This window comes from Epinephelus moara, chromosome 14 (genome assembly GCF_006386435.1).
Source record: "Epinephelus moara isolate mb chromosome 14, YSFRI_EMoa_1.0, whole genome shotgun sequence".
Taxonomy (NCBI): Eukaryota; Metazoa; Chordata; class Actinopteri; order Perciformes; family Serranidae; genus Epinephelus; species Epinephelus moara.
In genome coordinates this window covers 18,382,756-18,409,709 of record NC_065519.1, presented here as the reverse complement: position 1 = coordinate 18,409,709, position 26,954 = coordinate 18,382,756, and the positions used below count along the sequence as shown (strand labels likewise).

Here is a 26,954-nt window from a genome sequence, read left to right as displayed (position 1 = left end):
TTACCATATTACCCCCTGACCGGTTTCAGGAAGTGAATCCGCTTTTAGTTCTGCATCTTTAAGCAATCCTAATGGCTTATTCACTCATTTAGATTTCTAGGCATGCTTCCTCCAGCACAGAGGTCGATTCAAAACCTTGGCTGTCTTTGAGTGGTCATAGATGTGCTTGCAAATCCGGTTCTCTACATCTTTTTGATGCTTTATTCTTTTCATGTCTTTCTGCTGCAGTGATCCCTTTGTTAAAGTTTTTTTGAGGAATGACAGGGCACAGAGTTTGAATTGTTAAATTGCCCTCTGGGATATAAAGGAGAGTAAAAAAAAAAAAGGTTTCTTCAACATCCACACTTTTGCCTGTAAGAAATCATAAAATTGGCTTAATATAAAATATAAATATACAGTATATCCCTTTACGTCACATGTGAGCAGCTAATAGTATTACAGAATATGCAGTTTATATGATTTGGTATGAAAGCTCATCAGTAATCAGACCTGGAGCTGGTGGCAATCCAATGTCTAATAAGTGTGAAAGCTTATCCTCCAGCACTGTTTAAATATACTGTATAAGAAAACAGGAAAATAGGATAAAAAATTTGGGACTTGAGAGGTTGCACCAGAAAAACGTTGCCAAATGCTTCAACTGTGTCTGTTGTATGTGTTTTTAGCTGTTTTTAATTGATGTCTGCTGCAGCAACATTCATTTCACATTCACATTTGTGCCTACTAAATGTATTACATGGAGATTTAAGATGTACATTATTGTGACTGTGTGGGTCAGCACCAAAGCTCCGCTCCAATAATTTCACAATGTCAGAAAACAAAACATTTATTAAACTTTTTTTTTTTTCTCATATATAACATTTTTTCCAAAGTTTTATTTAATATCTGTATGTTTGGTCAGTGAATTGTCATGAACCACCAAAAGATATCTTTAATATATCTTTTGTCTAATGAAGTATAAAGTTGTTTTAAGCTGAAAAAGACGATAAAACTAGCAACTAACAGGTCACAGTGAACCTCAAAGCCTCACAACACCAAACAGAGGAGATGAGCTTCAGTTGTATTAAAAAAAAAAAAGAAGAAATAAGAACATTAAAAAAAAAGTCAGTACCATGATCGGTGTTTGGGATTTACTAAACATATATTTTTACATTTGTGATTTTAATAGACTGCATTATTCTGCCCTTTTTGCTAAACTTTATCAAATTACACAAATGCAACGCAGTAAGTAGCTCGACAGCAAAATAGCTGCATCGATACAAAGATCACAAGAAAATGTAACACATACTGAATCATACTAACGTGCTGCAAAAGAAAAAACTTTAAGAATAATCAGGTTATCTGGCTTTCAGCAAAGTAGTTCCACATTTTGGGAAATGGCGCTTATTCATTTTCTCGCCAAGAGTTTGATAACAACACTGATACCAATCTCAAGCCGTTACAGCAAGGAGACGGTTAGCTTAGCTTAGCACAAAGACTGGAAACGGGGGGAAACAGCTAGCCTCTGTCCAAAGACAACGTCTGCCTGCCAGCACCACTAAAGCTCACTAATTCACTTTTGTTTGTTTAATCTGTACAAAAACTAAAGTGTAAAAGCAAAGTACATGCTCTGTTATGTCCCCGACTGTTTATTGCCTCTGAGCAGTTGCCAGGCAACCAATGCAGACTCCGGGAAGTTACTGGTCCCAGCAAAGAAATGGATCTCATCACATGACGTCTTGCTACAATCACTTCTAGACTGACAACTATCAATTGATTTAAACAGCCGAGATATGTGAAATTACAACTGTAAAGATATATATATATATAGAGGTGGCACGGTGGCAAGAGGGTTCCTGATTCGAATATAGGGTGGGGGGTTCGAACCCCAGGGTGGGGGAACCCTTCTGTGTGGAGTTTGCATGTTCTCCCTGTGTCAGCGTGGGTTTTCTCCAGGTACTCCGGCTTCCTCCCATAGTCCAAAGACATACAGGTTAATTGGTGACTCTAAATTGCCCGTAGGTGTGAATGTTTGTCTCTATGTGTCAGCCCTGTGATAGTCTGGTGACCTGTCCAGGGTGTACCCCGCCTCTTGCCCAATGTCAGCTGGGATAGGCTCCAGCCTCCCGTGACCCCCAGCAGGATAAGTGGTTACGGAAAATGAATGAATGAAGGTAAACACGATGGTCTGATGTGTCTGCTGTGTCTGCTGTGCTTATTTTATGTATTGTGCTGTTTTGCTAGCAACTTTGATTAACCAAATCTACCGGCATGGAAGCTAAGTAATGTAAATGGACCTGCACTTGTATGGCGCCTTTCTAGTCTTCCGACCACTCAAAGCACTTTTTACACTACGAGTCACATTCACCCATTCACACACAGTTTGAACACAGTCACACACTGATGGAACAGCCATAAGGAGCAATTTAGGGTTCATTATCTTGCTCAAGGATACTTCGACGTGCGGACTGGAGACGCCAGGGATCGACAGCTGATCCAAAGCCACCCGCCTGTACTGCTGTGGACAAAATGTATTTTACCTGCCTATAAATACTCACCTAAAAATATCAGTATAAGTTCAAGCAACACTATACTTGGACTATTTTCCCTGCATTACCTTACAAGATAACATTAAAGGAGTATTTATTGCAATTAACTGTATGAACAAACTGTAAATGAGATTAATGTAAGTTATGAAAGTGTCTAACAAGTGTCTAGCATTTGATGAGGGATTTTTTCGGGGGGTTTTTCTATGTAATGTGATGTTTGAATGTGTATATAATGTGCAACATTTTTTGTTAAATTGTGCAATTTATGTGTTGGACCCCAGGAAGACTGGCTACCATCAGGGCATTAGCTAATGGGGATCCTAAGAAACTACACTAAACTGATTGAGGCACTAAAATAACCGGTTGAGGCAGCGTCTCCTCGGTGCCGTTTGATTTTATGTACGTGACGCGTGGATTTTCTACCCGAAGTAATTGTAAACAAATATGTGATTCAGTGTATAGATTTATATAAATAGAAAAATGTTGTTTCTACACATCCATTTTTGTACAGATGAAACAAAGGAGATATAACTTGTTGTTTTTGAAGTTGGGACAGAGCAGGGTAGCTGTTTACAGTGCCCCATGCTGACAGTGTTTATGCTAGGCAGAGCTAACCATCCCCTGGCTGTAGCTTTGTATTCAATGTACAGACATGAGAGCGGTATCAATCTTCTAGTCAAACTTTCCACCAGAAAGCAAATGAGCCGAACTATTCCTTAAAACATTTTTAGTTTGCCACTGATTGTCAAGTTTAGTTCATATGCAAAGCAGAAGGAGTCTGTCCATATGCTGGCAATGTCAGTTTCCAGGTCACATTTCCAGTTTGAAAAAGAGTCACTGCATCGAGAACTGAAGTGTGGCCGAGTTACACAGGTCCGTGTTTGTGCGTCTCTCTGTGCAGTGAAGTCCTCAGGCGACAACAAGAACGTCCTTCCACCAACAGCACTATAGTTACAACATGAAACCACATAGATTTGATGGAGTTACAAAACCAGTGACGACGACTGTCCTGCTTGTCGGTAGCTCATTCAGTTTTAAGTGGCTGGGTCGAGAAGGCAATGGTCACCAATCTGTCAATGGTCCCCATGCATCTTAAGTGCAGTTTCTCTGCCTGAAAAGCATCAAATGCCAATATTTTCCCACTCCTTCACAAAGGAGCCAAACTCCTGGAGTCTCATCATGGACGACTCCCAAAGAGGATCTACTTCTGCATCCCGGGTTACGAGTAGATGGACCAATAGATGATGTTAAAGAGGATGTACGCTCCAGGAAACACAACCCTCGAGTACTTGTCTATGGCGTGGGTGTCTATCCAAATGTTCACGTAGCCTCTGGATGGCTTCACCTGGCTTGCGATCTGCGGGTCATTCAGTGACACCTGGGCCAACATTCGATCCTGGCGGCCGCCATTCTCTGGCATCCCATAATTTCCCGTGGTGTTGACATCCATCGACCCGTAGCCAGTGATCTGGGGGTCAATCATCATCTCGTCCGGGTTGCCAATGCCGCACGTACACGGCAGCTAGAGAGATAAAAAAGTTAACATAAAAGTCATCTGACACATCTGTTTGTTGTGAATACAACTTTCTGTAAAGTCATTGACTTGAACGAGAAAAAAATACATTAGTTTGTTAAATGTTTATCATTTTTCTGCACACTCAGGGCCTTTAAATAACTTTGGCATGAAACATTTATAGAAGGATGTTTGTGCTGGAAATGTTCCTCGGGGTACGTGGGCAATTTGGCTCCATATGCTGCAGCATTTGGCAGATGAAGAATAGCAATATAGTACACAAGCTGTAGTCCCAGAAATAATTTGCCGTAGCCCCGAGAGCAGCTTAAAGTGAGCCAATTTAGAAAATATTTATCTGTTTATTGGAAATGCACATGAAGTATTAATTTATGTTTCTACCAGTTAAGAAATATTTTAATTTGTAAAATATTTTTAATATAAAATCAGGTCATGTTTTTCCTATGTTGACTTACAGAGATCCAATAATGTGTCTGTTTCATTTTATTTCAGCTGTTTTTCTTTCTTGCTATTAATGAGAAAAACTTAATCTGCAGGATGCAGTGAGAATTTTATCAGCTGGCCATTTAACATTCAGTCAATTCCAATCAGCCCATAGAGAGCTTAAAAATTATTTAAGCTTCAGAGTAAATGTGGGTTTGATCTGATTTTTGTGAATTTAATATTTTCATTTGACTTTTAACCTTTAATCACCTGCTGTTGCACCTGCTGGACATCGATAATTTAGACTGACGCACGTTTTAATGAGGTGGTCATGTTTCAAAAGAACATCCTCAAGCAAAAGAACAAGGCTGTCTGCACACTGAAATCTACAAGCTCCCAAGAAATATAATTCAGGTGCAACGCTCAGCAGAATATGAACTAAAACTTAAAGGGTAACTTCAGTATTTTTCAACCTGGACGCTATTTTCACATGTTTTTGTATCTGAGTGACTAATGGGAAAGATTTTTGAAACTGGTCCAGGACTGAGAAAGAGGGCTGCAGCTGTCAGCCGCAATACAAGCTGCAATGTAACCACTCGGGGCACGTTTGCATCATCAATTTACGTTTAGTAAGTGTCTGCGACATTATACAAAGGATTCCTACAAAGACAGACCTTTTTGTTAAAGAGTAAGATGCTTTTTTTGAAACCCCCAAATTGCTCAACCTACCAGACTCCATTTCACGCAACAGTAATTTTATCATTATAAAACAAAGTTAGTCGATAGAAATAAAATAAAACTCACAAAAACCATCTTGGTTCATCTTCCACTTTTCCAACAATCACCAAGTCTGGTTCGGTTGAAATAAACACCTATTGTACTTAGTTAGATATGCAAATATGCTGGCTCTATACATGCTAAAATTACTATTTATTTAAATGGAGTCTGGTGGGTTTTGTGATAGTGACTTCTGGGCTGTTTCTGGTTAAACAAATAGGATCTTACTCTGTAACAAACAGGTCCATCTGTGAAGGGATCCTTAAAGCAGTGTTGTCTGTATTGCAGCCTGTATCGCAGCTGCTGGATGCAGCTTAATACTGGACCAGTTTTTCAAAATTGTTGTTCCCATTAGTCATTATTAATATAACTCTTATTAATCATTATTCATTTTTGCCAACCTAAATAAAAAAATATTATTTAAATAAAGATTTTAAATAATGTCTGTTGATGCTGTAGGGGTTGTGTTGTGTTTTGTTAATGGTGCTCTATTGTGTGCTGGTGTTATGTGCAAATACATGAGTGGCTGACGTGCAATACTGTTATGTGTAGTATGCTTTTAAGTTGTTTTTTTGTGGTGTATGCTTTTAATTTCTTCTGGACTATTATTGTAAGGTAGCAATACTTGTGCAGCTCCTGAGTCCAAGACAAATTCCCCTATGGGGACAATAAAGTATATCGTATCGTACCACATCGTACTGCATCGTATCCTATCCTATCCTATCCTATCCTATTCTATTCTATTCTTTCTGTAGTCGCTCAGGCAAAACAAAAACATACGTACATACATGCAAACAACAGCATGAAAACATAAAGTCCAGGCTGAAAAATACTGAAGCTACCCTTTAACCCTTTGAAACCTGAGCAAATTGGCTTGATTTCTTTTAAAAACATGGAAGAAAGGCAATGAGCAACGAAAGAAGACATGACCCCAAAAAATTAGCAACAGATTAGTATAAAGAGAAAATTAAAAACAAGAAATGTAGTAAAAAAGGAAAAAAAAAGAAATTTAAAAACAAAGAAATGATGCAGAAAGAGTGAAAGAGAATGAAATATAATAATTTTGATTAGTAATCATAATAATAATAATAATAATAACAATAATAAATACATTTCTTCTCAAGCCTTCTTTTTTCCCTAGTTTTTATTTTTAAATAATTTTCCATTTTTTCCCAATTTGTGGGACATTTCTTACCAAGTTACTCATTGCCTTTTTTTTCCCCATGTTGCTGGGAAAAAAAACCCCGCATCAATTTGCTTCAGGTTCAAAGGGTTAAATACTTGTGAAAAGCATCTGAAAGCAGCACAAGAAAAGTGATGTTGCTCCAGATTTCAAAGGGTTAATCATATGCCGTGGGATGGGTGTTAAACTACAACTCTAAAGGTCGTGATGTCCTCTGCACAGATCCAAATCAGGGTTACAACTAGGAAAAAAAACAGCACCAGACAAGAAGAAAATGTTTGCTGCACAGTCAAGCTGTCTCAATTAATCATTAATGAAAACATCAGAGCATTTTCCTCCTCATCTTTACTTGCAACATGAAAAAAAAAACTGAAAAAAAAAAAGAGAATGAGCTGGTGGTCACTCATTCATTATTCAAACCCTGTATGAAAAGAAATCTGATTTCATCACTTAATAAAAATACAGCTGTTTATTTACCTTGTCTTTGAACTATTTTCCCCCTAAAATCAAGCTTGGCAATGTTGCACTTAAACTTAAGAGAAATCAGGACATCAGTACTTTCAAGCTTCCAAGAGCTGCTGAGATTTACATATTTTTAGGTGTTTAATTTTTAAGCACTCTTCTTTAAGTGCAGTAAAAGCAGAGAGATTATAAGATGGGTTTAGTAATGTTAAAGTGCCCATGTGAATCATTTAAAGATCAACATTTCATAGGTTAACCATGTTTTTAACTGCAGGCGACGAACAAACTCACAGAAAAGTTGCATGAAATAGCACTTACTCTCTCCCTCAGCTTCCTCTCTTTCCTCTCCTGTACGGTGGAGAGGTAGTTGACTGCCGCATACTCTATCACCGACAGGAAGACAAAGACAAAACTGACCCAGAGGTAAATGTCCACTGCCTTGATGTAGGAGACCCGCGGCATGGAGGCGTTGACCCCGGTGATGATGGTGGACATGGTCAGCACTGTGGTGATGCCTGGAGTGGAACACACAAACTGTTTAGTGACATCAGAGCGCTTACGTACTGTATCACCGGGCTGGGAAGCTAAAATTAAATGCTCAGTATCATAGAAACATGAGACACTAGTACTGTGTTATTGTGGGCTGCAGTTATTTTAACGTGTGTACCTGTTTGTTAATCTGTTACAATATTTTATAAGTCACTGTGGGAACGTTCTGTAACTGCTCTACCACCTTCACAGGAGGGTCGGAGGTTAGTCTCAGCTGCAGAACAAAAAATGAATGACTTATTGGATAACTTCCTCTGTATATTTCAGCAAATGCTTCGTTATATGAGAGCCATCATGTAATCCAGACCATGAGAGAGCAGAGCAGACTCCCTACTCACTATTTCTGCCACCTGTACCCAACCTGCAAGTCGGGAACCCCTGAAAGGGTTACAGGAAAAACATGAGGGGTCATGAGATGTTTTAACAGATAAAATAAGACAATAGAAACATATTTCTACTATTTTAATCAAATCGCCAGAAAATATGTTGGCATATACGTTAATGCAAAACACAGATATCCCATTTTTGGTGCCTCAATCACAGCTGGAAATGCCGCAGCTGACTCACTTATAGAAGTTTTGTTGTTAGTTGGTCTCGAACAGTGGTCTACGGTTTGGCAGCCGTCTCGCCTAAGTCAGCTGATATACATACAATCCGAAATACGCCACTAAAACTACGTACAAATTAAAATTTCTGTGGTTTGCAGAAACGTACAATACCAACATTTTCTTCTGGTGACTGGGCTGCAGATTCTCCTGTCCATTACTTTATCCCTATGAAAGCACAATTGAATTTACCTCCTTTAAGAAACATTATAATGCTTCAGCCAGGGATGGGAAATCACTCGATAAACTGCTCAGAGCTCACAGAGACAAGGTGCTACAAGTTGACACTTATTTTTAATTGAAGAAATAGTTTTGGGAAAAACACTGATCTGCTTTCTTGCAGAGAGTTAGATGAGAAGATTGATTCCACTCTCACATCTGTGCGGTAAATACGCAGCTACAGCCAGCAGATGGTTAGCTTAGCTTAGCATAATGATTGGAAACAGGGCGACAAAGCCAGCTTGGCTCTGTCGAAAATTAAACAAGCAAAAAAATCAGCCTAGCACCTCTAAAGCTCATTAATAAACATTTTAGATCTTATTTGTTTAATTCTTACAAAAAACAAAGTGTAAAAAAAGTTGTGGTTTTATGTGCTGGTCTATTTTTGAATGAGCAGAGCCAGACTAGCTGATTTACCCTGTGTCCCATGGATGTATAAAGAGCATTGGATACAGCGTTGGAGTAGGGGCCAAGTTCATTGATGAAAGTTATATGAACGCATGAGGCCCAAAGAAGCTCAGCCTCTCAGGTATAAGATTATGCAATGGGCTGACAGAGCAAGCACAACAAAAACTTACATCAGCCAAGCGTGGCAACTTCTGGTTAAGCCCTGTGCTAACTTGAATGGGGATAAAATGATTTAATCATGCGGCTCCTCTACACATTTGAAGTGTTACTGGATCAAATGGATTAAGAACCACCGCTATTGAGGTTCAGCAAAATTTAGAGGATAGGACGCTGGGCTGCATGACCTATGACAAAATGTGTATAGGGCACATATTTATACAGTTGGAGAATGTAAGAATCACTTTAGGTCAACAACAATGATATACGAAAATTAAATGAAACTTAGTTTCTATGTAATTTTTTGTCAAAGCAACAGGGAGCTACTGGAGACAGGCTAAAGAGACACATGCGGCTCCAGAGCTGCAGGTCGTCTACCCCTGGTCTCATTCATACAAAAAGTAAAGTGCCTAAACAACAATTTGGGCCGTCTATTTCTTTGCTTGGGACCAGTGACTTCCTGGAATCTCTGCTGGTTTCTGGGCAACGAAACAAGACAGAGTAATAATGATCTTGATAAGCATTTTGTGTTACCTTTGGATGGACCCAGACGAGTTGTTTCTTCTTGTTTATAGTCTTCATGCCAAGCCTTCTCACCAGTTACTGTACATAATTATGGTACAGATGTGAGAGTGGTATCGATCTTCTCATTTAACTCTCAGCAAGAAAACAATAAGTGTATTTCCAAAAACTTTGGGCTAAGAGGATGAAAACCACTGCACTCTGCTAACCTGCTTCCCCACACTCAAACTAAACAATCTTGTAGTAGAGCCGGGGCTCTTTGCTACGACTCTGCCCTGTGAAGGAAACTCTGTCCTACCTAGTGGCACCCTGGCGGGGACGGCCCTGCGGTCAATCCAGAAGGACACCCATGACAGCATGACCATGAGAGTAGCAGGGAAGTAGGTCTGCAGCAGGAAGAAGAAGATGTGGCGCCGCAGGGTGAAGTGGATGTACAAACGATTGTACCAGCCTGAGAAAGAGAAACATCACCATTACGTCGTCATGTGTTAGCTGCCGATACACCGTGCAAACACTCCCAGCTATTGTGGCAGGCAGAGATAAGACGCGAAATCCTTTTTGTGCTTCAGGTCGCTCTTGAGAGCTAGAAAGTGACATGTGGTTATAAGAAGGCTGCAGGGCTGTCACAGTGGCTTTCCAGCCACGTACAAGTGGTTGGCAGTAGTTTGATTCATTTCGTTTCACTGTAAGGCTTAAATATTAGTGCATTCTTGTTGGTGTGACATTCAAAGGGCATGTAAGGAAGGCTCCATCCTTTAGTCGGAAAAGGCTTATAAAGTAAAATGAGATTCATTGAAGTTGTAATTCAATTGTGATCTACTTTTTACATGCACGATTCACACATTTGGCTCATTTGCATAATCAGTGCAGTTTACTGTATGTATTAGAAGTGCCTGTTGTGTCGTGGATTACCTGTGCTGCTGTAGAAAGCCAGCTTGGTGGTGGTGTGAAATTTCTGGATGAGGAACTGGGACAGAGATATTCTGTCGTCCGTGTTCAGGGATTCGTTGCCTTTCTTCCAGTACAGCATCAGGTCATCATCTGTGTATGCATCTGGAGGGGGGAGACGAAGAAGAAGTGAGCACATCTGTAGCGAACCAAATCAGGACGGATTTAGCACAAACAATGCTGGATGTTAATGTGAACAAAACACGGGATACAGACGATTTCACAAGACAAGACTGCAACTCTGAAGCGGCACTGGCAGTCCAAGAAGACATCTTTGAGCCTCACTAGCAGAGGAGCTAAATGGGGTGATGCTAGAGGCACATCATGGCACGATACATCTGAGATTTCAGGAGATATCTGGTGAGCAAATGTGACACTTCGGCCTGAGGCAAGCACAAGAGGAAAGCCTATATAGTGTCCAAAATGGAAATGAACAAGAGGTGTAAATGTGTTCAGTAAATGCTGATATTTCTTGTGCATAGGTGAAACACAGTGATGGTGCTCGAAGAACAGTCAGAAAGGTTGGAATTATCGTGTATGTGACCCTGACATAACCTTATTATCCTGACGTGACTTCAGCTAAATGATCTGGCGTTTATTCATGTGGGGAGAAGCAACTGTTCTCGGAGCTGGTTGTCTAAATAACAGGAAAACAGCAGCTTAAGTGACAGGAAACACCTTTTAATGTGTGTTTAAAGCTGTAGGTGTGTCAACTGATACTGTTTGTCAGACACAATAAATTGTCATGATGTACCAACTCTTTGGCTTTCTCGTGAGTAAACCCTCACATGTGCAACTCCATGTCTGAGCCTCTCCTTTTTTTAAGTCTTGTTTATGCTACAAAATATTTTTGGCATTGTCGGCAGGATGGCCCTGGGAACGACATCCAGTTTGCTGCATCTCTTCACTCTGTGCGAGCAGCACATAAAAAAAGGTAGGAGATCTTTTCATCTGTAATTCGTTGTGTGACCTTGCCAGAGTTTGAGGAGATGCAGTGACTGGTGTCAGAATTCCTCCAAAAGAACCTTGAAGTTAAATGTAAATTGTTTAAGTGATATGAAGGACATGCACATTTGATCTTCAACATTTTCATGTGCACTGGGGTTTAGAAGACTAAGAGGACTAAGAGATAAGGACAAAGGTCCCCATATGAGTTAAGTGCTACAGGCAGGAGTCCCGGCATGAGCTCAGTTCTACTCTTAAGGGATGAAAAGAGTAAAGCACTGCAGTGGCCCTTGACTCGAGGCAGAGCAAGGCCAGGCAGAAATTAATTTTACAGAGTCAAGAGGAAACTTTGACCTGATGGTGGTATGGATAAATCAACATGTTAGCAGTGGAAAAAAATGATTGTCTCTCTGAAATATCTGTTCATATTCTTGATAAATTCACTCACAGCTCTCGATCTCCAACGAGCAGGTTTGGGTGTCCAGAGGGAAGCGGCTGAGGTCCATGTTGCACATGGCAGTGACGGTGACTCTGCAGGGAAAACAGGTAGCTATTACTGTTTACATCTCGAGGTGTCACAATAACAAGCCTCTAGTCCATGAGTAGATGCTTCCTTCTGTGCAGTGATAGGGTTGCTGGGTGTAGCTCGGTAGAAAGAAAACAGTTCCTACGTTCTGTATATAGTATAATGTCCTTTGAGCACCACAAGCCAAATGCCATGTAGTTTCATTATATTTGAGAGAAGGCAGACATCTCTACAGCCGGTATCGCCAACACTGCAACTCACAGGAAAATAATCTAAATTAATAAGTAGCAGCGCATGTCCAGTAAGAAGATATATACATTTTTGATTGATTTGGTTATCTGTCCCTTCAAATGTTTCTTTCAGTTTTCCTTTTCCTGTATTTTCTTCCTGCAGTCTTGTTTCCCCTCTTCTCCCTCTTCCCCCCCAATTTCCCATCAGATGGCCTAATTTCACGCTGTCGTTGTGAATGTGAACATGTTTATAAATTAACTGCCTGATGATTGAATAAAAAAAGTCCCTGCAGTGACAGACGTCGCAGGCATTTCACATTCTCCTCTCAAAACTCGACACTTTCACATTCATCAGCTACACTGATTACACATGATCAAATGACACAGAAATGTTGTTCCAAAAAATGCGCCACCTGCTGCCAAAATCATTAACCCTATGGGTCCTAGGTGTTTTTGGGGTATTTTTCCTGCCTTTACTTTTAAGCTCATATCACAGTCATTATAAAGGCTACATGCTATATCTTGTTTTTTCAGGACAATCTGGGCTATCCAGATTTGCCATCATTCCATGTCCTTCTATGTGCCTGTATTTTATATTAATTTTTATATCAATGAAAAAAACAAATCCGTGTTACTACATTCTTACATTTTTACATGTATCTCACCATAGCAAGTTGGAAGAAGACATATTCTGCCATATATGAAGAGGGGAGACTCTCTGGAATCTGGCAATATAAGAACCATGATGGTGGGACATTCTGTCACTTCACAGCTGTCCAAAACATGTGGTTTGTGCCAGGCGGACATGATTGCCAGTATTTTTTCATTATTGCAAGAAATTCCATTGACTCATTCACAAGTCAAAAATGTGTTTTATCTGAAAGAAACATGCAATATTTACATCTAAGATAATAGAAAAATAGTCAACCAAGTGCAATGATGTCCTCCAAGATAATATTTGCCACTTTGTTTGCAGTAAACAAAGTTTGTTGTTGTTTTTCAGTTTCAGTTATATATTGGGGTGACTACGGCCCTGTCATGCATGCATAATTAGGCTGCCATTGTCTGGGTGCGCAAAGGTGAAGTGGCTGGTCTTGTCATACAAAGTTTGATGGAGTGTCAACTGGACAATATGGAGATATTTGCATCTTGAAAGTTGGACTACAAATGTGGATAGACAGGGAGAAACACACGCAAGCCTAAGACGTGGTAAGATACGATATTCCTCACTATATGAAGTGACTGATAACAAGATCTGTATAATGGATTGTAAAGACATTCCTCAGGTTTTTATTTTGTAGACAATTAATCTGGATTTATAGCATGATGAGATGACAGCACAATGATGTGTGTGGTATCATAGGAAAGCTCTGCTCCTGCAGCTGTTGTAAAAAGCTTTTTTATGATGATTTTTTCCTAATTTTCTTTTTACAATACAGGAGAATAACCTCTCTTCTTTTTTAGTGATGAATCACCAGCCTCTTTGCCTTAGTCTTTGGCTTTTTTTTCCAAATATACAAACTGCTTGTGAAAGCATTTTGTCAGTATTTCTAAAAAGACACCTGATTGTCCTCTCTGGGCTCCCGTCGACGTGTTTACCTGAGACTGTAGAGGACGTTGCCATCGGGGTAAACCCTCAGCATGACGTTATCGGTCGTGGTGTCGTGGATAAAGGAGCGCTTGGAGTGGACAAAGAACATGTCAGGAACCCAAATCTTCTTCACCAGGCGACTGTCGAAGGTCATGCTCTGGTTGTTGGTGCTCGGGAACGACAGCCGCTCGTCCTTCCAGTAGTGACGCAGGTACAGTGTCATGGTAAAGTCCTACAGGAAGACAAGAAACTGGTGCTGACATGGTTTATACTGTTGTAGCTTGTTGAGCTGGAGCTAGTTTATGTACCATACACAGTTTGGTTGTTTAGCTTCCCACCCTAGGGTTCGGACGCCTGCAAAGGGTCTCGGGATAAATCTGTGCTGTCAAGAGATGATGAGGTTCTGATACACAACCTTGTATTTGTTTGTTGGAGTATTATCTAATATTTCTCTTGTTTTTGTGAACAATTAGATCATTTGAATACTGAGATCTTTGGTGGAACTGCAAACTAACTCTTGGACGTCTGAAAACTAACTGAGAGTTCATTTGTAAAAACAGATAAGAGCCACTCTTAAAATGAATAAACAAGCAGCTCGTTTGATATTTCTCTGAATGTACAATACAAAAAAACATTCATAAAGACTCTGAGATATCTTATTAAAACAATAAATGTTAGTTTGACTAATATTCCTGAGCTTGCACACACATACACACACACACACACACACACACACACACACACACACACACACACACACACACAAAAAAACATGTAAACCATTTTGTGTCCCAACTAGACAATACTTTTTTCACAAGCCACAACAACAGCTAAGCCACAGGTTTAATCTTTAACAACACACTGTATTTTATAAACTTGTTATGTGTTTTAATGTTATATTGTACTTATTACAGAGATGAATGACATATCTGAGTAGACGTGGAAAGAAGCAGAAAATGGAAATACTCAAGAAAAGTACCACAAAACTGTTCTTAAATGTGCCACATGTAACTTCTGCTGAAAGGGGTCTCTCAATCAGAACAATAACAAAAGACAGACCTTGATGATGTTGTGAAGTAGCGTGGGATCATAGGAGTAGTTGTCTTCATTGTTAAATAGCTACCATTGCTGGTGAATATCTATCTGACATGGCTAAGGCAAAAAATCATACTCATGGACAAGGAAACATGTTTTATTCACGTTATGTTATTTAATTCTAACAAAACAGCCACAGGCAGAGTCCTGAAGGGGTCCAGTTTGGCAAACGCACCAAACTCAGTACCTGAACCAATCTGTATTCAAATCCAGACCCTGCCTCATCCATAAATATGAGTCCCAAGACCCAACCCATGAATAAACACACCATTTTGTGCTTATGCACATTCACATGTGCAAGTCAGCTCCCACTTGATGCCATTGTAATGCAAAGTGACTTACAGATAACCAATTTTGTAGTAATTATCTTTCCACATATCCAAAGTGACAATTTCACATGCACTTATCCCTGTACCACCTTACAGAAACAATTATAATCAGAGATCCCACACTACATTAGAGCAATACTCTCTACTGCACATTTCAAACCCGCATACAAACACTATCTGATGGAAGGACAGACCTGCAACCACTGATTTAAATTCCATATTACTCACTCCACTTCAGTCTGCTACTCTGCATTGTCTGTGTACAGTAGCTGCCTACATTTTGTTGTTTTGCCTCTGTTGATTGTTTCTGTTTTTATTCTGTATTGTAATGTGTTTTTGTTGCGTAACAGGAACCTGCTGAAAACCAGTTTTTAACTGAGTCAGGCCAGTTTTAAGTGTAACACACAATGTTTCTTTTAATTCATTTCCTGTATAAATAAGTAAATGAAATGAAATGAAACTGTTACCAGCTGCATCCTCAGCTTCAAAATATTGTTCCATCAAACATGCATAGTTTGTCAGTCTGCCATAAAATACAGTGGTTCACAATCAAGCAAAAGCTGCTGAGTGTCCACACTACCAGCCTGGGCACCTGATAATTTTTGTTCTCAACCACTGCTCGCACACATTGAGTTCATTTTTACCTGCGCCCATACCTACACAAGGCATGTGGGCCCATTCATGCCCATTTTAAATATATATAAATATATCTTTTACCCTCTGGCCACCAGTAACATTAATTAATGTAACTTGCTTGCTAACCCTTGTTTCTCCTGTTTGCCCACAAGTTAGAGCAACTAGAGGCGGTAAGGAGGATATGTATATACATATGTAACATAAAATTACAGAATTCTCTTGGTTTGAACATTGTTAGAAACATTTGGGATGATGTAAGTACACGACTCAACAAAATATATAACATAGGTCTCATTGCTTTTAGACATTTCAATATGGGAATGATACATATCATACTTATAAGGACAGCTCTTGAGTAAATATACTTAAGTACCTTCCTCAACACTGGTGTTTTATTTTTAATCTGTAACACATTATTCTAAAAAGTACCAGCAGGCTGTTTCATACTTACCATATCCACTTCGGAGATGGTGTCCAGACTTTCTACCTGAACGTCCACTCCAACAGGAATTGGAGGACCTGAGATAAAATGGAGTCATGTCAGAAAAGCATAACAAATGCATACGTGATATTTTCCAGAAGCCAGTTGAGCTCTGCCTGATTTTGGGCGACACTGGGTGAAACAGTCAAGGTGACCATAACCGATACTGTTTGAACCTTTTGTTTTGGATATCACGTGTCCAAAAAGAACAATGAGTCAGACAAATATAGAACAACTGCTTGCGTCGGTCTGGCTGGGATTCTACTTTTGACCTATTTCAGCCTTTCTACTCTGCATCATCATCATCATCCTCCAATAGTAGTACACAAATACAATTAGGTCACAATAATGGATCAAAGTTGGTGCAGCAGTGGATGAAATCCAGCTCTCTCTCTTCCACTTGCAGCTGAGACACACTTGACGCTGGACATCAGCAGCTAAAGGGTCTGGCGAGGGTCACTTGATGTGATCTCAGCAGCAGATTGTCGTGTGATTAAAAGTAGTCGCGGTCTGAAAAAACAACAACACGTGTTTCTCTCTTCAAAGCCTCATGGCTGTTTTTTTTTAGGGTTTTTTTTTTTAGTTAAATACAGCTCTCGTGTTTGTGGTTATTTGCCTTTAAAGACAGCTAAAAGGATTATAAATATATTTATATTTCATTACAAAAGCCTGTGTGCCTGTCTGATAGCAAATCCCTCTAATGTACAGTGCTGAAGCAAGTGTATTAACCGAGTGTATTAACATTCTTGTGATGTAAAGAACTGCAACTGGAAACTCCAACACAATTAATGTCTCCAAGAGCTTAATGCTTACAGGACTGTGAGGCTCAAATCAAACCAACAACCACTGCAACAAAGCTGAGCATGAAGCCTCTGCAGCGTGTACCCACCATGTCTGAGCTGCACAACTGAAACTGACCTCCGAATGCCGGCCTCATGGTGAAGTCGTGGTCATCTATTCTCAGGAGCTGCTCAGATTTTGTCATCAGAGATTTCGTCATGTCTGGACTTCGTTTGTAAATTGGGCTGTGAAACAAAAAAGGAGGACATGTTCGTAATGACTCACAATGAGCCTTCAGGGGTACATACTGTAGTGCATTGTTTTAAATGTCTTAATCAGTTAGCCAAAGAATCAATATTACTGTGATACTGTTTTAACTAAAGATTTAGGAAACTCACCTTCCAGATTTGTGGCCTCCACCCCCATCCATCCTGGTCTCTCTTCGTGACCTGATAAGTTAACAACAGTAATAAATAAATAAATAAATAAATGAATGAGAACATCTGTCACAAGTGGAAGCAGCACAACATTATGCAAAGTAGGTGAGACTGCTGAAATGTTAAAGTCAAATTAAGCTGTCGTTTTAGCTTTCTTTACATGGCTTTTCATTTCTGCTGTTATATAAAGTATGTAGAGCTGCAACGATGAATTTGAAAATCAGAAGCTCATTTTAGTCATCTCTTAAGCAAAACAAAAAAACAAACAAAAAAAAAACCCCTAAACATTTGTTGGTTCCAGCTTCTTAAATAAAGATCTGATTCTTGTCTTTGTCATACATGACGATAAACTGAGCATCTTTGGGTTTCTGACTGTTGGTCGGTCAAAATAAAACATCTGAAGACATCCCCTTGGATTGTGGAAAATTATGACGGGCCCTTTCCTCTACTGTCAGAAATTCTATCAACAAACAATTCAAGTAATCAAGAACAAAATCGTCAGATAAAGATAATAGAGTTTTAAGTTCATTTAGACTCTTTTATTTCCCTCAGTTTTTCTACACCAAAGTGTTTTTTATAGTGTTGTCACAATACCAAAATCTTTGTTTCGGTACCAATACCAATATGAATTTCGATACTTTCCGATACTCTTCGGTACTTTTCCTAAGGAAAAGTCCTTTTGGATACAAACCTTTAGAACAATAAATAGTAGGGGTGTAACGGTACCAAAAAATCATGGTTCGGTAAGTACCTCGGTACGGATGTCACGGTTTGGTTGCTCAAATGTTTCACCAAGTTGGTGTTGTCTCGTGTTGTCTCCCTTTGCGAGGCAGACTTTCTCTTGTCTTTTTTCACGTGCGCCAGCTGCAAATGTTGATACAGGTGTTGTCATACACACCACTTGTGTAATCTGTGCTCCAAAGGAACAAGAAAGGCGTTTGTGTGCATAATTGAGTAAAATAAATTAACTAAATTAATGAATTGAATCAGTTTCAAAGTACCGGTATTTTCCAAATGCAGTATAGTACCGTTTGGAATACTCTAGTACCGCGGTACTATTTTAGTACCGGTATACCGTGCAACACTAGTTTTTTATCAGTTCTTTTAAAAGTTGTTGTTTTCATGTCTTCTCTATTTTAATTATTGACATGTAAAGCACTTTGTAACTCTGTTTTGAACTCTTTTTTAATATTACCATTATTATTAGTAGTAGTATTATTATAATCTATTGCATCCCTAAATTTATTTAGACTGGAACCAAAGCAAAAAAAAAAAAAAAAAAAAAAGCAATTCAAATAGGAGACCTTGTTCTCTGTGAAATTATACTAATCAGTGTTGGTCACTATATTTAATAGTCTAAAACCTGGGTCTTCAACAGGGGGACCTGTTTTGTTTTGGTTTTTTTCAAAATTTAAAATGTCTAAAAATAGGCTACACACTAACATGACTTCAACATATTTTTTAGCAAAGATAAAATGGCCTGTTCTTATAGAAATATATATATATATATATATATATATATATATATATACATATGAGGGATGCACGATATTAGATTTTTTTGCCGATATCTGATATGCCGATATGGAACAACTCATTTGACCAATACCAATACCAATATTGATATATCCACTTTTTTCCCATCTAATTTTAGTGATCATCAGCCTCTTCTGTAGTGAAATCAACATTATGTTATGCACGCATGCTCTTATCATGATGGCCCACCAGCAAATGGAGACATGTAATACAATGCTTTTCAATGTATGTACTATTAATTCAGAACAATGAAGAAAAAGCATGTCAACAGATTCTGATTCATTTTAAAGCCGATATTGGCCAAAACCGATGATGCGCCGATATTACTGTGCATCCCTAATATATCATATTTAATTACAGCACACAACATTGATGATAGGCCAACTGTTGCGCATGAATCCTTGTGCAATCTTGTGAGCTAGCTAACGCTAAATCACTGTGTGGTATTTAAACATAATGGCGAGGTGAAATAGTTCTCCAACAGTTACTTACTATTGAAATATATCAGTCAGATAGCTGTATTATTATTCCAAGTGTATAGACATTCTTATGAGCCACTATGGATCGTTTTGCAACTTTTCGAGCAAGAGACTGACACATGGTCCACCTCAGAGACCACCAGCAAAATAGCAGAGGGTGAGGCTAACACACCTCGACATGCTACAACTGCTGCTGACTTAGCAGCGACAGGCAAGTGCAAACGAGAGAAGACCTGAAAATATTCAGAGCATTATCTCACATATAATACATGTAGTGGACCCTGGTCTGTGTATCTTTGAGCTAAGGGGTCTGTGGCTTGAAAACCACTGAAGACATCTGGTCAAAAAGATTAATCAATTAACTGAGAAAACAATCAGCAGATAATCAACAGCTCAAATCATCATCAGCTGCAGCTTTAACTTTGAAACAAATGATGATGCACATGTCATCGTCGAGCCTAACTCTACACAGCTTGAGAGTCGGAACAATAATTTCGCCTCTTTTTGTTTTGTTTTGATGCTTCTCACTTGCTAAGACGATGTAGTACATCCGGTTACATCACGCACATTTTATCCACAAATCACACAAAGGGCAAAAGAGCATTTCCTCATCACATCCGATTTAGAGGAAGCCAGCTCTTCTCTGGTGTCATTTGTCAAGAGAGCTGCGTCTGTATACTTGTCTTTCAGGCAGCCGTTTCAGGCCACGGACAGAGAGAGTGGGAGAAAAAAAAAAAAAAAGATTTCCAAAAACCCTAAAATGGATTATTAGAGTAGAGCATGCTGTGACAGACAGGGACAAATCCCTGTGACAACCATAGACATGCATTAAGGAAATACCACAGAGGAAGAGAGAGACAGAGAGAGCAGGCGAGAGAGGGAGAGACTGCACGGAAACATGAAAAACGCAACGAGCAAAATGAAACAGCGAGAAGAGGGTCTCTCTGGCTCGCTGCAGAGCTGTGATGGGCAATGGGTGCTACTTGTCTGTGTCCATCCAGCAGCTGGTTCCTAATCCTCTTGGCAGAAATGCCTCTCCAATCCCCCTCTCTGCCTGCCTACGCCGCACAGCAGACCAACTGTCTACACACTGTTTCTGCTCTGCAGACACAGACCTGCATGCATGCAGCGCTGCAGGGTTAATGGGCCAGATTCCTGCAGAGGTCACACAAAACAGTACTCAGAGAGCAGCAACAGCTAAAAAAGAGTTTAAGAAAACCATAATTAAATTTTACATGCTGCCTGGGTACACTGTAAAAGATGGATGGGGTATAATGTCTTAATTTTATGTATTTTAAGACTTCTTTTACAACAGAAATTACTGTCACATAGACAGCAGTGGAGTGTAAGTACATTTACTCCAGTTCTGTACTTAAGAACAACTTTGAGGTACTTGTACTTTGAACATTTCGATTTCACGCTGCTTTTTACTCCACTATTTTTATATTAGTATTAGTTATTAGTAATATTAGTTACTAGTCTACTTCACAGATTCAGATTATTGATACATTACCAATAAATTATGATATATATTATAGAATAAAGCAACAAGCAGTTACCAACTCCACCTTAACAGCTGCAACATTTGTGACACACATGAATGCATCACTAATCATAATCTAGTGATATAATATACATGCTGAATTGCTCATGCTCATTTTGTACAATGAGTATTTTTACTTTTGGTGCTTTATGAGTCAATACTTTTACATCAGTACTTTTGATTTTGAAAGCATGCAGGACAGAGTATTTTTACACTGTGATATAAAGAAGGTTGAGGTACATCACGCCGTGTCAGATGGTGATGTGATCTTGTGAGGTTTGTGCTCTGTTACCCCTGTTAACAAATGTATATGCACTCATGCTGCCTTCAAATGGAACTTGTGAGCTTGTGGTTACAACTTTGGAAATCATGTAAATGATATGCAGCAGTGACATGGATGCCACTATCAGCGTCTAAAAGCCACCCAGGCTAACAATTTAGTGAGCTAGCGTGTGGGGAACGTATGCAGGAAACGCAAAGGCATAACAGAGGAAAAAGATGACACTGTTGGGAGTAGCAACAATTTCCTCAGACATATTGAAAATTACAACAATCATTGTCATCCAATGAAAAATGAACGTCCATGGGTTTCGCCATTCCTGAAAATGTCAGCAAATACATCACAACTCCTGAACTCAATGCTTTCAATGCTTAAATTTCCATTTACAAGGTCATGAATACCACAAGAGGGGGTTATTCACATGGACTCACGACTTCACACGACTACATTTGAAGGCACCATCAGTCCAAAAACGAGATAGTTAACTAGTCTGAAAGACACGAGTTGCATTTAGCGCTCCACAGTAACAAACCATTCCCATGATGTCACCAATTAGCTTGTTAAAAGATGGCCGCGTGCTACTGGTGAAAAAAATGATATGCGGTCTAGTTTTCTAGCAAATCTGGGTGAATATCAAGTTTGATTGCAGTATATTTACCTAAGATAAAAATCAAATGCACCACAGTCATATTGTTCAGTGTTTCATCTCTACTTTAATTTTAGAATGTGCAGGGATGTGAGTGAAGATGCATAATCAAGCCAAGTCATATGGATCTATGTTGTTTATCATGATTAGTACTGTCGCTTAACCACTGTAGCAGCCATGGATAACAGAGCGCAACTCTAAAAAGACGGCGCCTCCCTCCAAAAAAATAACACAGCCTGACGTCAACCTCACATCCTCTTAAGATCTGAGTAGCCTGTTTCTTCCACCATTGCACACACACCCTTAATGTAATCTAAAGGCAAAAACACAGTGTCAACCAACCAATTGACGCTTTGTTTCTCATTACTTTGAAATTAAAATTAATCTAAAATATATATTTACAATTCAGTAAGGTTAAAGGTCTGGTGTGTAGGATTTAGTGACATCTAGTGGTCAGGTTGCAGAACTGACACTTCTCCAGTGTGCCCAGCGTGTAGGAGACCTACAGCTGATGCGCAAACGCTAATGGTCCTATCTGGAGCCAAGATTTGATTTGTCCATCCTGGGCTACTGTAGAAACATGGCAGACTCCATGGAAGAGGATCTGCTCTGTATATAGATACTGTATAACCGGCCTATTCTAAGGTAATGAAAACACAACACTTCTTATTTTCAGGTGATTATACACCAATGAAAACACAGTTATGAATATTATATTCCATTTTTGCCATATATATCCCCCTAAATCCTACGCACTGGACCTTTAAATTGTGATATCATTGAAGTCAAAAGCTTAAACCCCTACTTTGCTGCTAAATTGATATTTTTTAACTATAGGAAATAGTGGTGGGAGGTTGGGGCAAGGGTGTAGACTTGCCCCCCCTTAAACAGGGGGTTTGGGAGACCCAGAAAATTTTGTGCACTTAATTTCCTGCATTCTGGTGAATTTTTTTTTGCATCGATTTGTGCATTTTGCATCAATTAATGGTGTAAATTTATGTAATTTTGTCAAAGTAGAAGTCATCTGCTTCTTTTATGTTTTTATTGAGAGGGATAAATGCTCACGCTCTTAATACTGAGGAGGATATGTCCCTTGTGTCCCCCTGAAATCTACTCCTACAGGTGGGGATAACAGCGTATTTATCATTCATTTCATTGTTACATTCCTATGGTATTGAAAATGTATGGCAAATGTTGCTAGTTACAGCAGCATGCACCCAGGATATTGCAGGGTGCTTCCTTTAAAAATAATGAGCTACTTTAACAGAGTGAAAGCTTTAGATGTTTATGTGGAGGCGTGAAAAAATCAAAAGTAAGAAGGAAAACAGAAAAAAAAGAAGCAGGATGATTCATTTGTACGATCGAAATGTGATTTTCTGTCTCAATAATCATCCAGCGACCACTCAGAATTATCTTTTAAACCTCATGAGGGTTTTCTCCTCAGATGTTTTCCTGTGTGGGACTCTGCTGTCCTACACTTATCCCCTCTCTCCGCTTCCCTCCTCAAGGCAGCAAATGAAAAGAAAATGTAAGTAATACAGTGAAAACTCCCACAACACACGCCAGCAGCATCCAGCCGCTTTCCCAATTTCACACTCAGAGAGAGGAGGAGTGGAGTGATGAGAAACACGGGGAAGGAAAGGTTCAACTTCTGCATAAGTGTATGAGATTTTTTCTTTTCCCCTTGCTGGAAGAGGAATGAGAGATTTACATTTGATTTGTATTCTCCGACTGTGTGTGTGTGTGTCAGCAGAGGGAAGACACAATGTGAGGGGACTTTTAACTAGTTAGGGGGAAAGAAAACCTGATTGATAAGGCGACACTGGTGTTTAGAAATTACGACGCAGCTTTGAGCCACTTGTGCTTTCCGCCTTTTGAAGATTCTTCACAGATGATTACGATTGTGCTCCTCTTACACGACCATCTTAATCACCTTGGGGCGCCGATGATCACTTTAAATGACTGTAATTTCACGCAGGATTGTTTAAATTAAAAAGAACTGTTTAACGCATATTCAGTGAGATCAATGTGCTCTGACAGTTTGTCATAATGTACATACAGAGCCAGCAGTGTACAGAATGTCAAACACATTTATATCACTCACATGGATGAGACAGTTAATAGCTGATTGCTGTTTGACATCTCCTCTGATCTATAAATAACAACAGTTACAGCATGGAAAGTGATACTGCATCTAAAGGCAGGGGGGATTATATGATTTGACAGGGTTTGTTGAATATATTAAGTGCATGCAAATAAATCAACGCTGATAGCATTATGAGGCATATGCTGCTTGGGAAAACCTTATCATCTTCACCAGAGATTAATGCAAAGACACTTTCTCACTTGGAGACCTCGGGGTATAGTTGAGCTGCATGCTAATATTTTCACAAGAGAATAGTTGAATTTGTACATGTACCTGTAAATGTTGGGAAAAAAGTCCAATCTATCCTGGTTGTTTAGGGAATTTTTATATTTTTCTCCTTATTTTTTACACCTCAGATAAAATGCGAATATTCCCATGAGCCATCTAAAGGGGTTGACTTTGCACTAGGGCTGAAAAGATAAGTCGATTAATTAATTACTTGATTGACAGAATTAACCAGCAACTATTTTGACAATTCCTTTAAACAAAAATGCCAATATTTGCTCATTCCACCTTCTTAAACGACAAGATTTGCTGCTTTTCTTTGTAATTTATGACTGCAAATTGAATATATTCAGCTTTCAGACTGTTGGTCGCATAAAACAAGACATCCGAAGACAGGCTTTAGCTAAATGTGATGGCTATTTTACCCAATTTCCTGACATTTTTATCAACCAAACAAAAAAATCACTACATTTACTGAAAATGAAAATAATCATTAGCTGCAGCCCCTGTGAGTCATTCCTCTGCTCGCAGATCTCGACAGGTGCTCAAAGCCATCTGAGGATGCAATTTAAATTCATTCAGACAATTTTCGTCGTGCATGTAAACATTCATCTTTTTAAATACCTTAGAGCTGTTTTTTATGCTTCAAAATGTGCTCCAAATGTAACTGACTCGCTGAAATAATGATCGCATTTGCATTTCAAATGTGCGTCAGAGACTTCCACTGCGAATATGCCAGGCTGTGCTTCCCCATATAGTGTTCAGTGCACTTAACAGCAGTGTTAAAACATCTAATATTCTTATTAAAGCTGATAAAATAAGTTGACTGACATAAAGTTGTGACTATTTTGATTGTTTTCAGTCATTCTTAAGCAAAAGTGGGGAAAAAACACTGGTTAAAGCTTCTTAAATGTGAATAATTGCTGCTTTTCTTGTATTTTTTTCTATATTTTTTAAAACACTTTCTGTCTTATATGACAGTAAACTGAGTATTCTTGGGTTTTAGACTGAACAAGACATTGTAAGCTGTCACCGTTGGCTCTGGAAGCTTGTGAACAGCATGTTTTTTGTTCCTAAATTTTACAAACCAAATGATAAATCAAGAAAATAATCAGTCATGATAATAATAACACTGACTTGCAGCCCTACTTCGTACACACCGGCATTAAATTTTGCAATATATTTAAGCATTCGGCTTTCTACATAGTGTTTTCATGCTTCAGTGTGTGCCTCAAATATAAGTGTATCATTAAAACAATTATTATCAGCATTTCCAAAATGCTAGTGGCTTGTTTTTGTAGTGTAAATGTGACATTTTCTCCAAGTACTGCCCTTCCACACGCTGCTCCCTGCACTTCACAGCAGTGACACAACTTCAAACAGTCAGATAAACAAATTCAATCTGTTCCCATTTAAAGGTCGTCCAGCGCTGAAGCCAATTCAATCAATAATGTGGCGGTGTAGAATTGAGGGTGCTCTAACGACTCCCAGATGTAGTTCAGTCCCCGACTAAAACGTCTAATCCATCGGACGCATTAACAAGGCAGCAATTAGCCTAAATAATCACCTGGAAATGACATTGGCTACAACTGCTGCCAGTGGGGGAAACAGTCATTAACTGGCCCGCAGCAGTTGTGGGGCAAGAGAACACAGCATTCGCTCGTAGTGCATAAATAGACGTGGGGATTTAGGTCTCCCTCGCTCTCTCTCTCCCTCTCTCCGCTCTCCAATCTGCTGTCTGAATAAGTCTGTTTTCAGAGGGGGAGGGAGCGGCACAGGTGACACAGGAAACACCGGACAACATCGTGTAAACCTCAGAAAACATCTATAAGAACATAATAAAGCCCTTATGGGGAAAAGAGCTTTAACGTTTGCATTTAAAGCTTCATTTAAAACAGCTTCTGCGTCTAAGTGAGACCATAAAAACAAGCATTTACAGTTTTAGTCTTTGAAACATTTGTGTCTCCTTTCACGTTACCTGCTCTGTTTGTAGGTCTCCAGCTTGTGACCCCTTGACTGGGCTATCCTCCCCGCTGCACCCGCCAGCCAAACACAGAAGAGCACAAGAACAGCATCCACCTGCATGGTTCACATTCCCCAGAGGACGGACCTCTCCTGTCAGTCAGAATTTACTCCCCTCAAGGGTTCGGAGCACTCTGCCTTGCTGAGACATTCCCGTCTCCACCGCCGGAGTCGATAAGGGGGAGGAAATAACAGCAGCAGCAGCAGCAGCAGCTACACTCAGCTATTCTATGGCCTGAGTGGAAAACATCCTACGGTGCTTAATCTCCACAGTGGGAAAAGCAATTTTGACTAAACCCATAAATCCTTGAGCGTCAGATGGTACAGATTTGATCCCTCCAGCGGCGGATGTGCCTGCCTCTCTGTGCTCTGCTGTGCTCAGATATCCTGCACTCTGATGTGCTCTACTCCACTTTGCACCGCCCAGAAACACCAATTCTCACAATGATGCGGCACGCTCATTTGTAAGGTCAACGGTTTAGAGATGCAGACTCACAGAGGCTGAGAGGGAGCTCTGTGTCTGATGTGAAAAGGCTTCTCAGCTCCTTCTGATGCGGGAGTCTCGTGTCTGGCATGTCAAAAATCTCTGACCCAAAATAACAGATATGCATTTCTGCCTGTTGGCGTTTGCAGGATTTTAGCTTTGTTTAACGTAAACCTGAATAATGAATGACGGGTTTTATGATTGCTGATTTATTTTCATATTATGTCTTCAGACT

General features: G+C 39.5%; 1 protein-coding gene across 1 annotated transcript; it reads right to left on the bottom strand.

Annotated features, from left to right (window-relative positions):
• Window positions 1-156: 156 nt before the first annotated feature.
• Window positions 157-26,558, bottom strand: LOC126401323 (gamma-aminobutyric acid receptor subunit rho-1). Its single transcript, XM_050062517.1, has 10 exons — window positions 26,192-26,558; window positions 17,320-17,370; window positions 17,060-17,166; window positions 16,112-16,179; window positions 13,609-13,832; window positions 11,702-11,784; window positions 10,273-10,413; window positions 9,659-9,811; window positions 7,220-7,416; window positions 157-4,047 (listed from the first exon to the last, which is right to left on the bottom strand). The coding sequence occupies exons 1-10, from the start codon at window positions 26,296-26,298 to the stop codon at window positions 3,745-3,747; spliced, it is 1,434 nt and encodes a 477-aa protein (XP_049918474.1). The 5' UTR covers window positions 26,299-26,558; the 3' UTR covers window positions 157-3,744.
• Between the last annotated feature and the right edge of the window lie 396 nt (window positions 26,559-26,954).

Coding starts and splice junctions, on each gene's coding strand:
- LOC126401323 (XM_050062517.1), bottom strand. CDS start 26,298: ATGCAGGTGGATGCTGTTCTTGTGCTCTTCTGTGTTTGGCTGGCGGGT. Junction 7,417..9,658: donor CCCCGCCAGGGTGCCACTAG/GTAGGACAGAGT, acceptor GTTCCACTCCAG/GCATCACCACAGTGCTGACC. Junction 4,048..7,219: donor AGAGGAAGCTGAGGGAGAGA/GTAAGTGCTATT, acceptor TTATCTCTCTAG/CTGCCGTGTACGTGCGGCAT.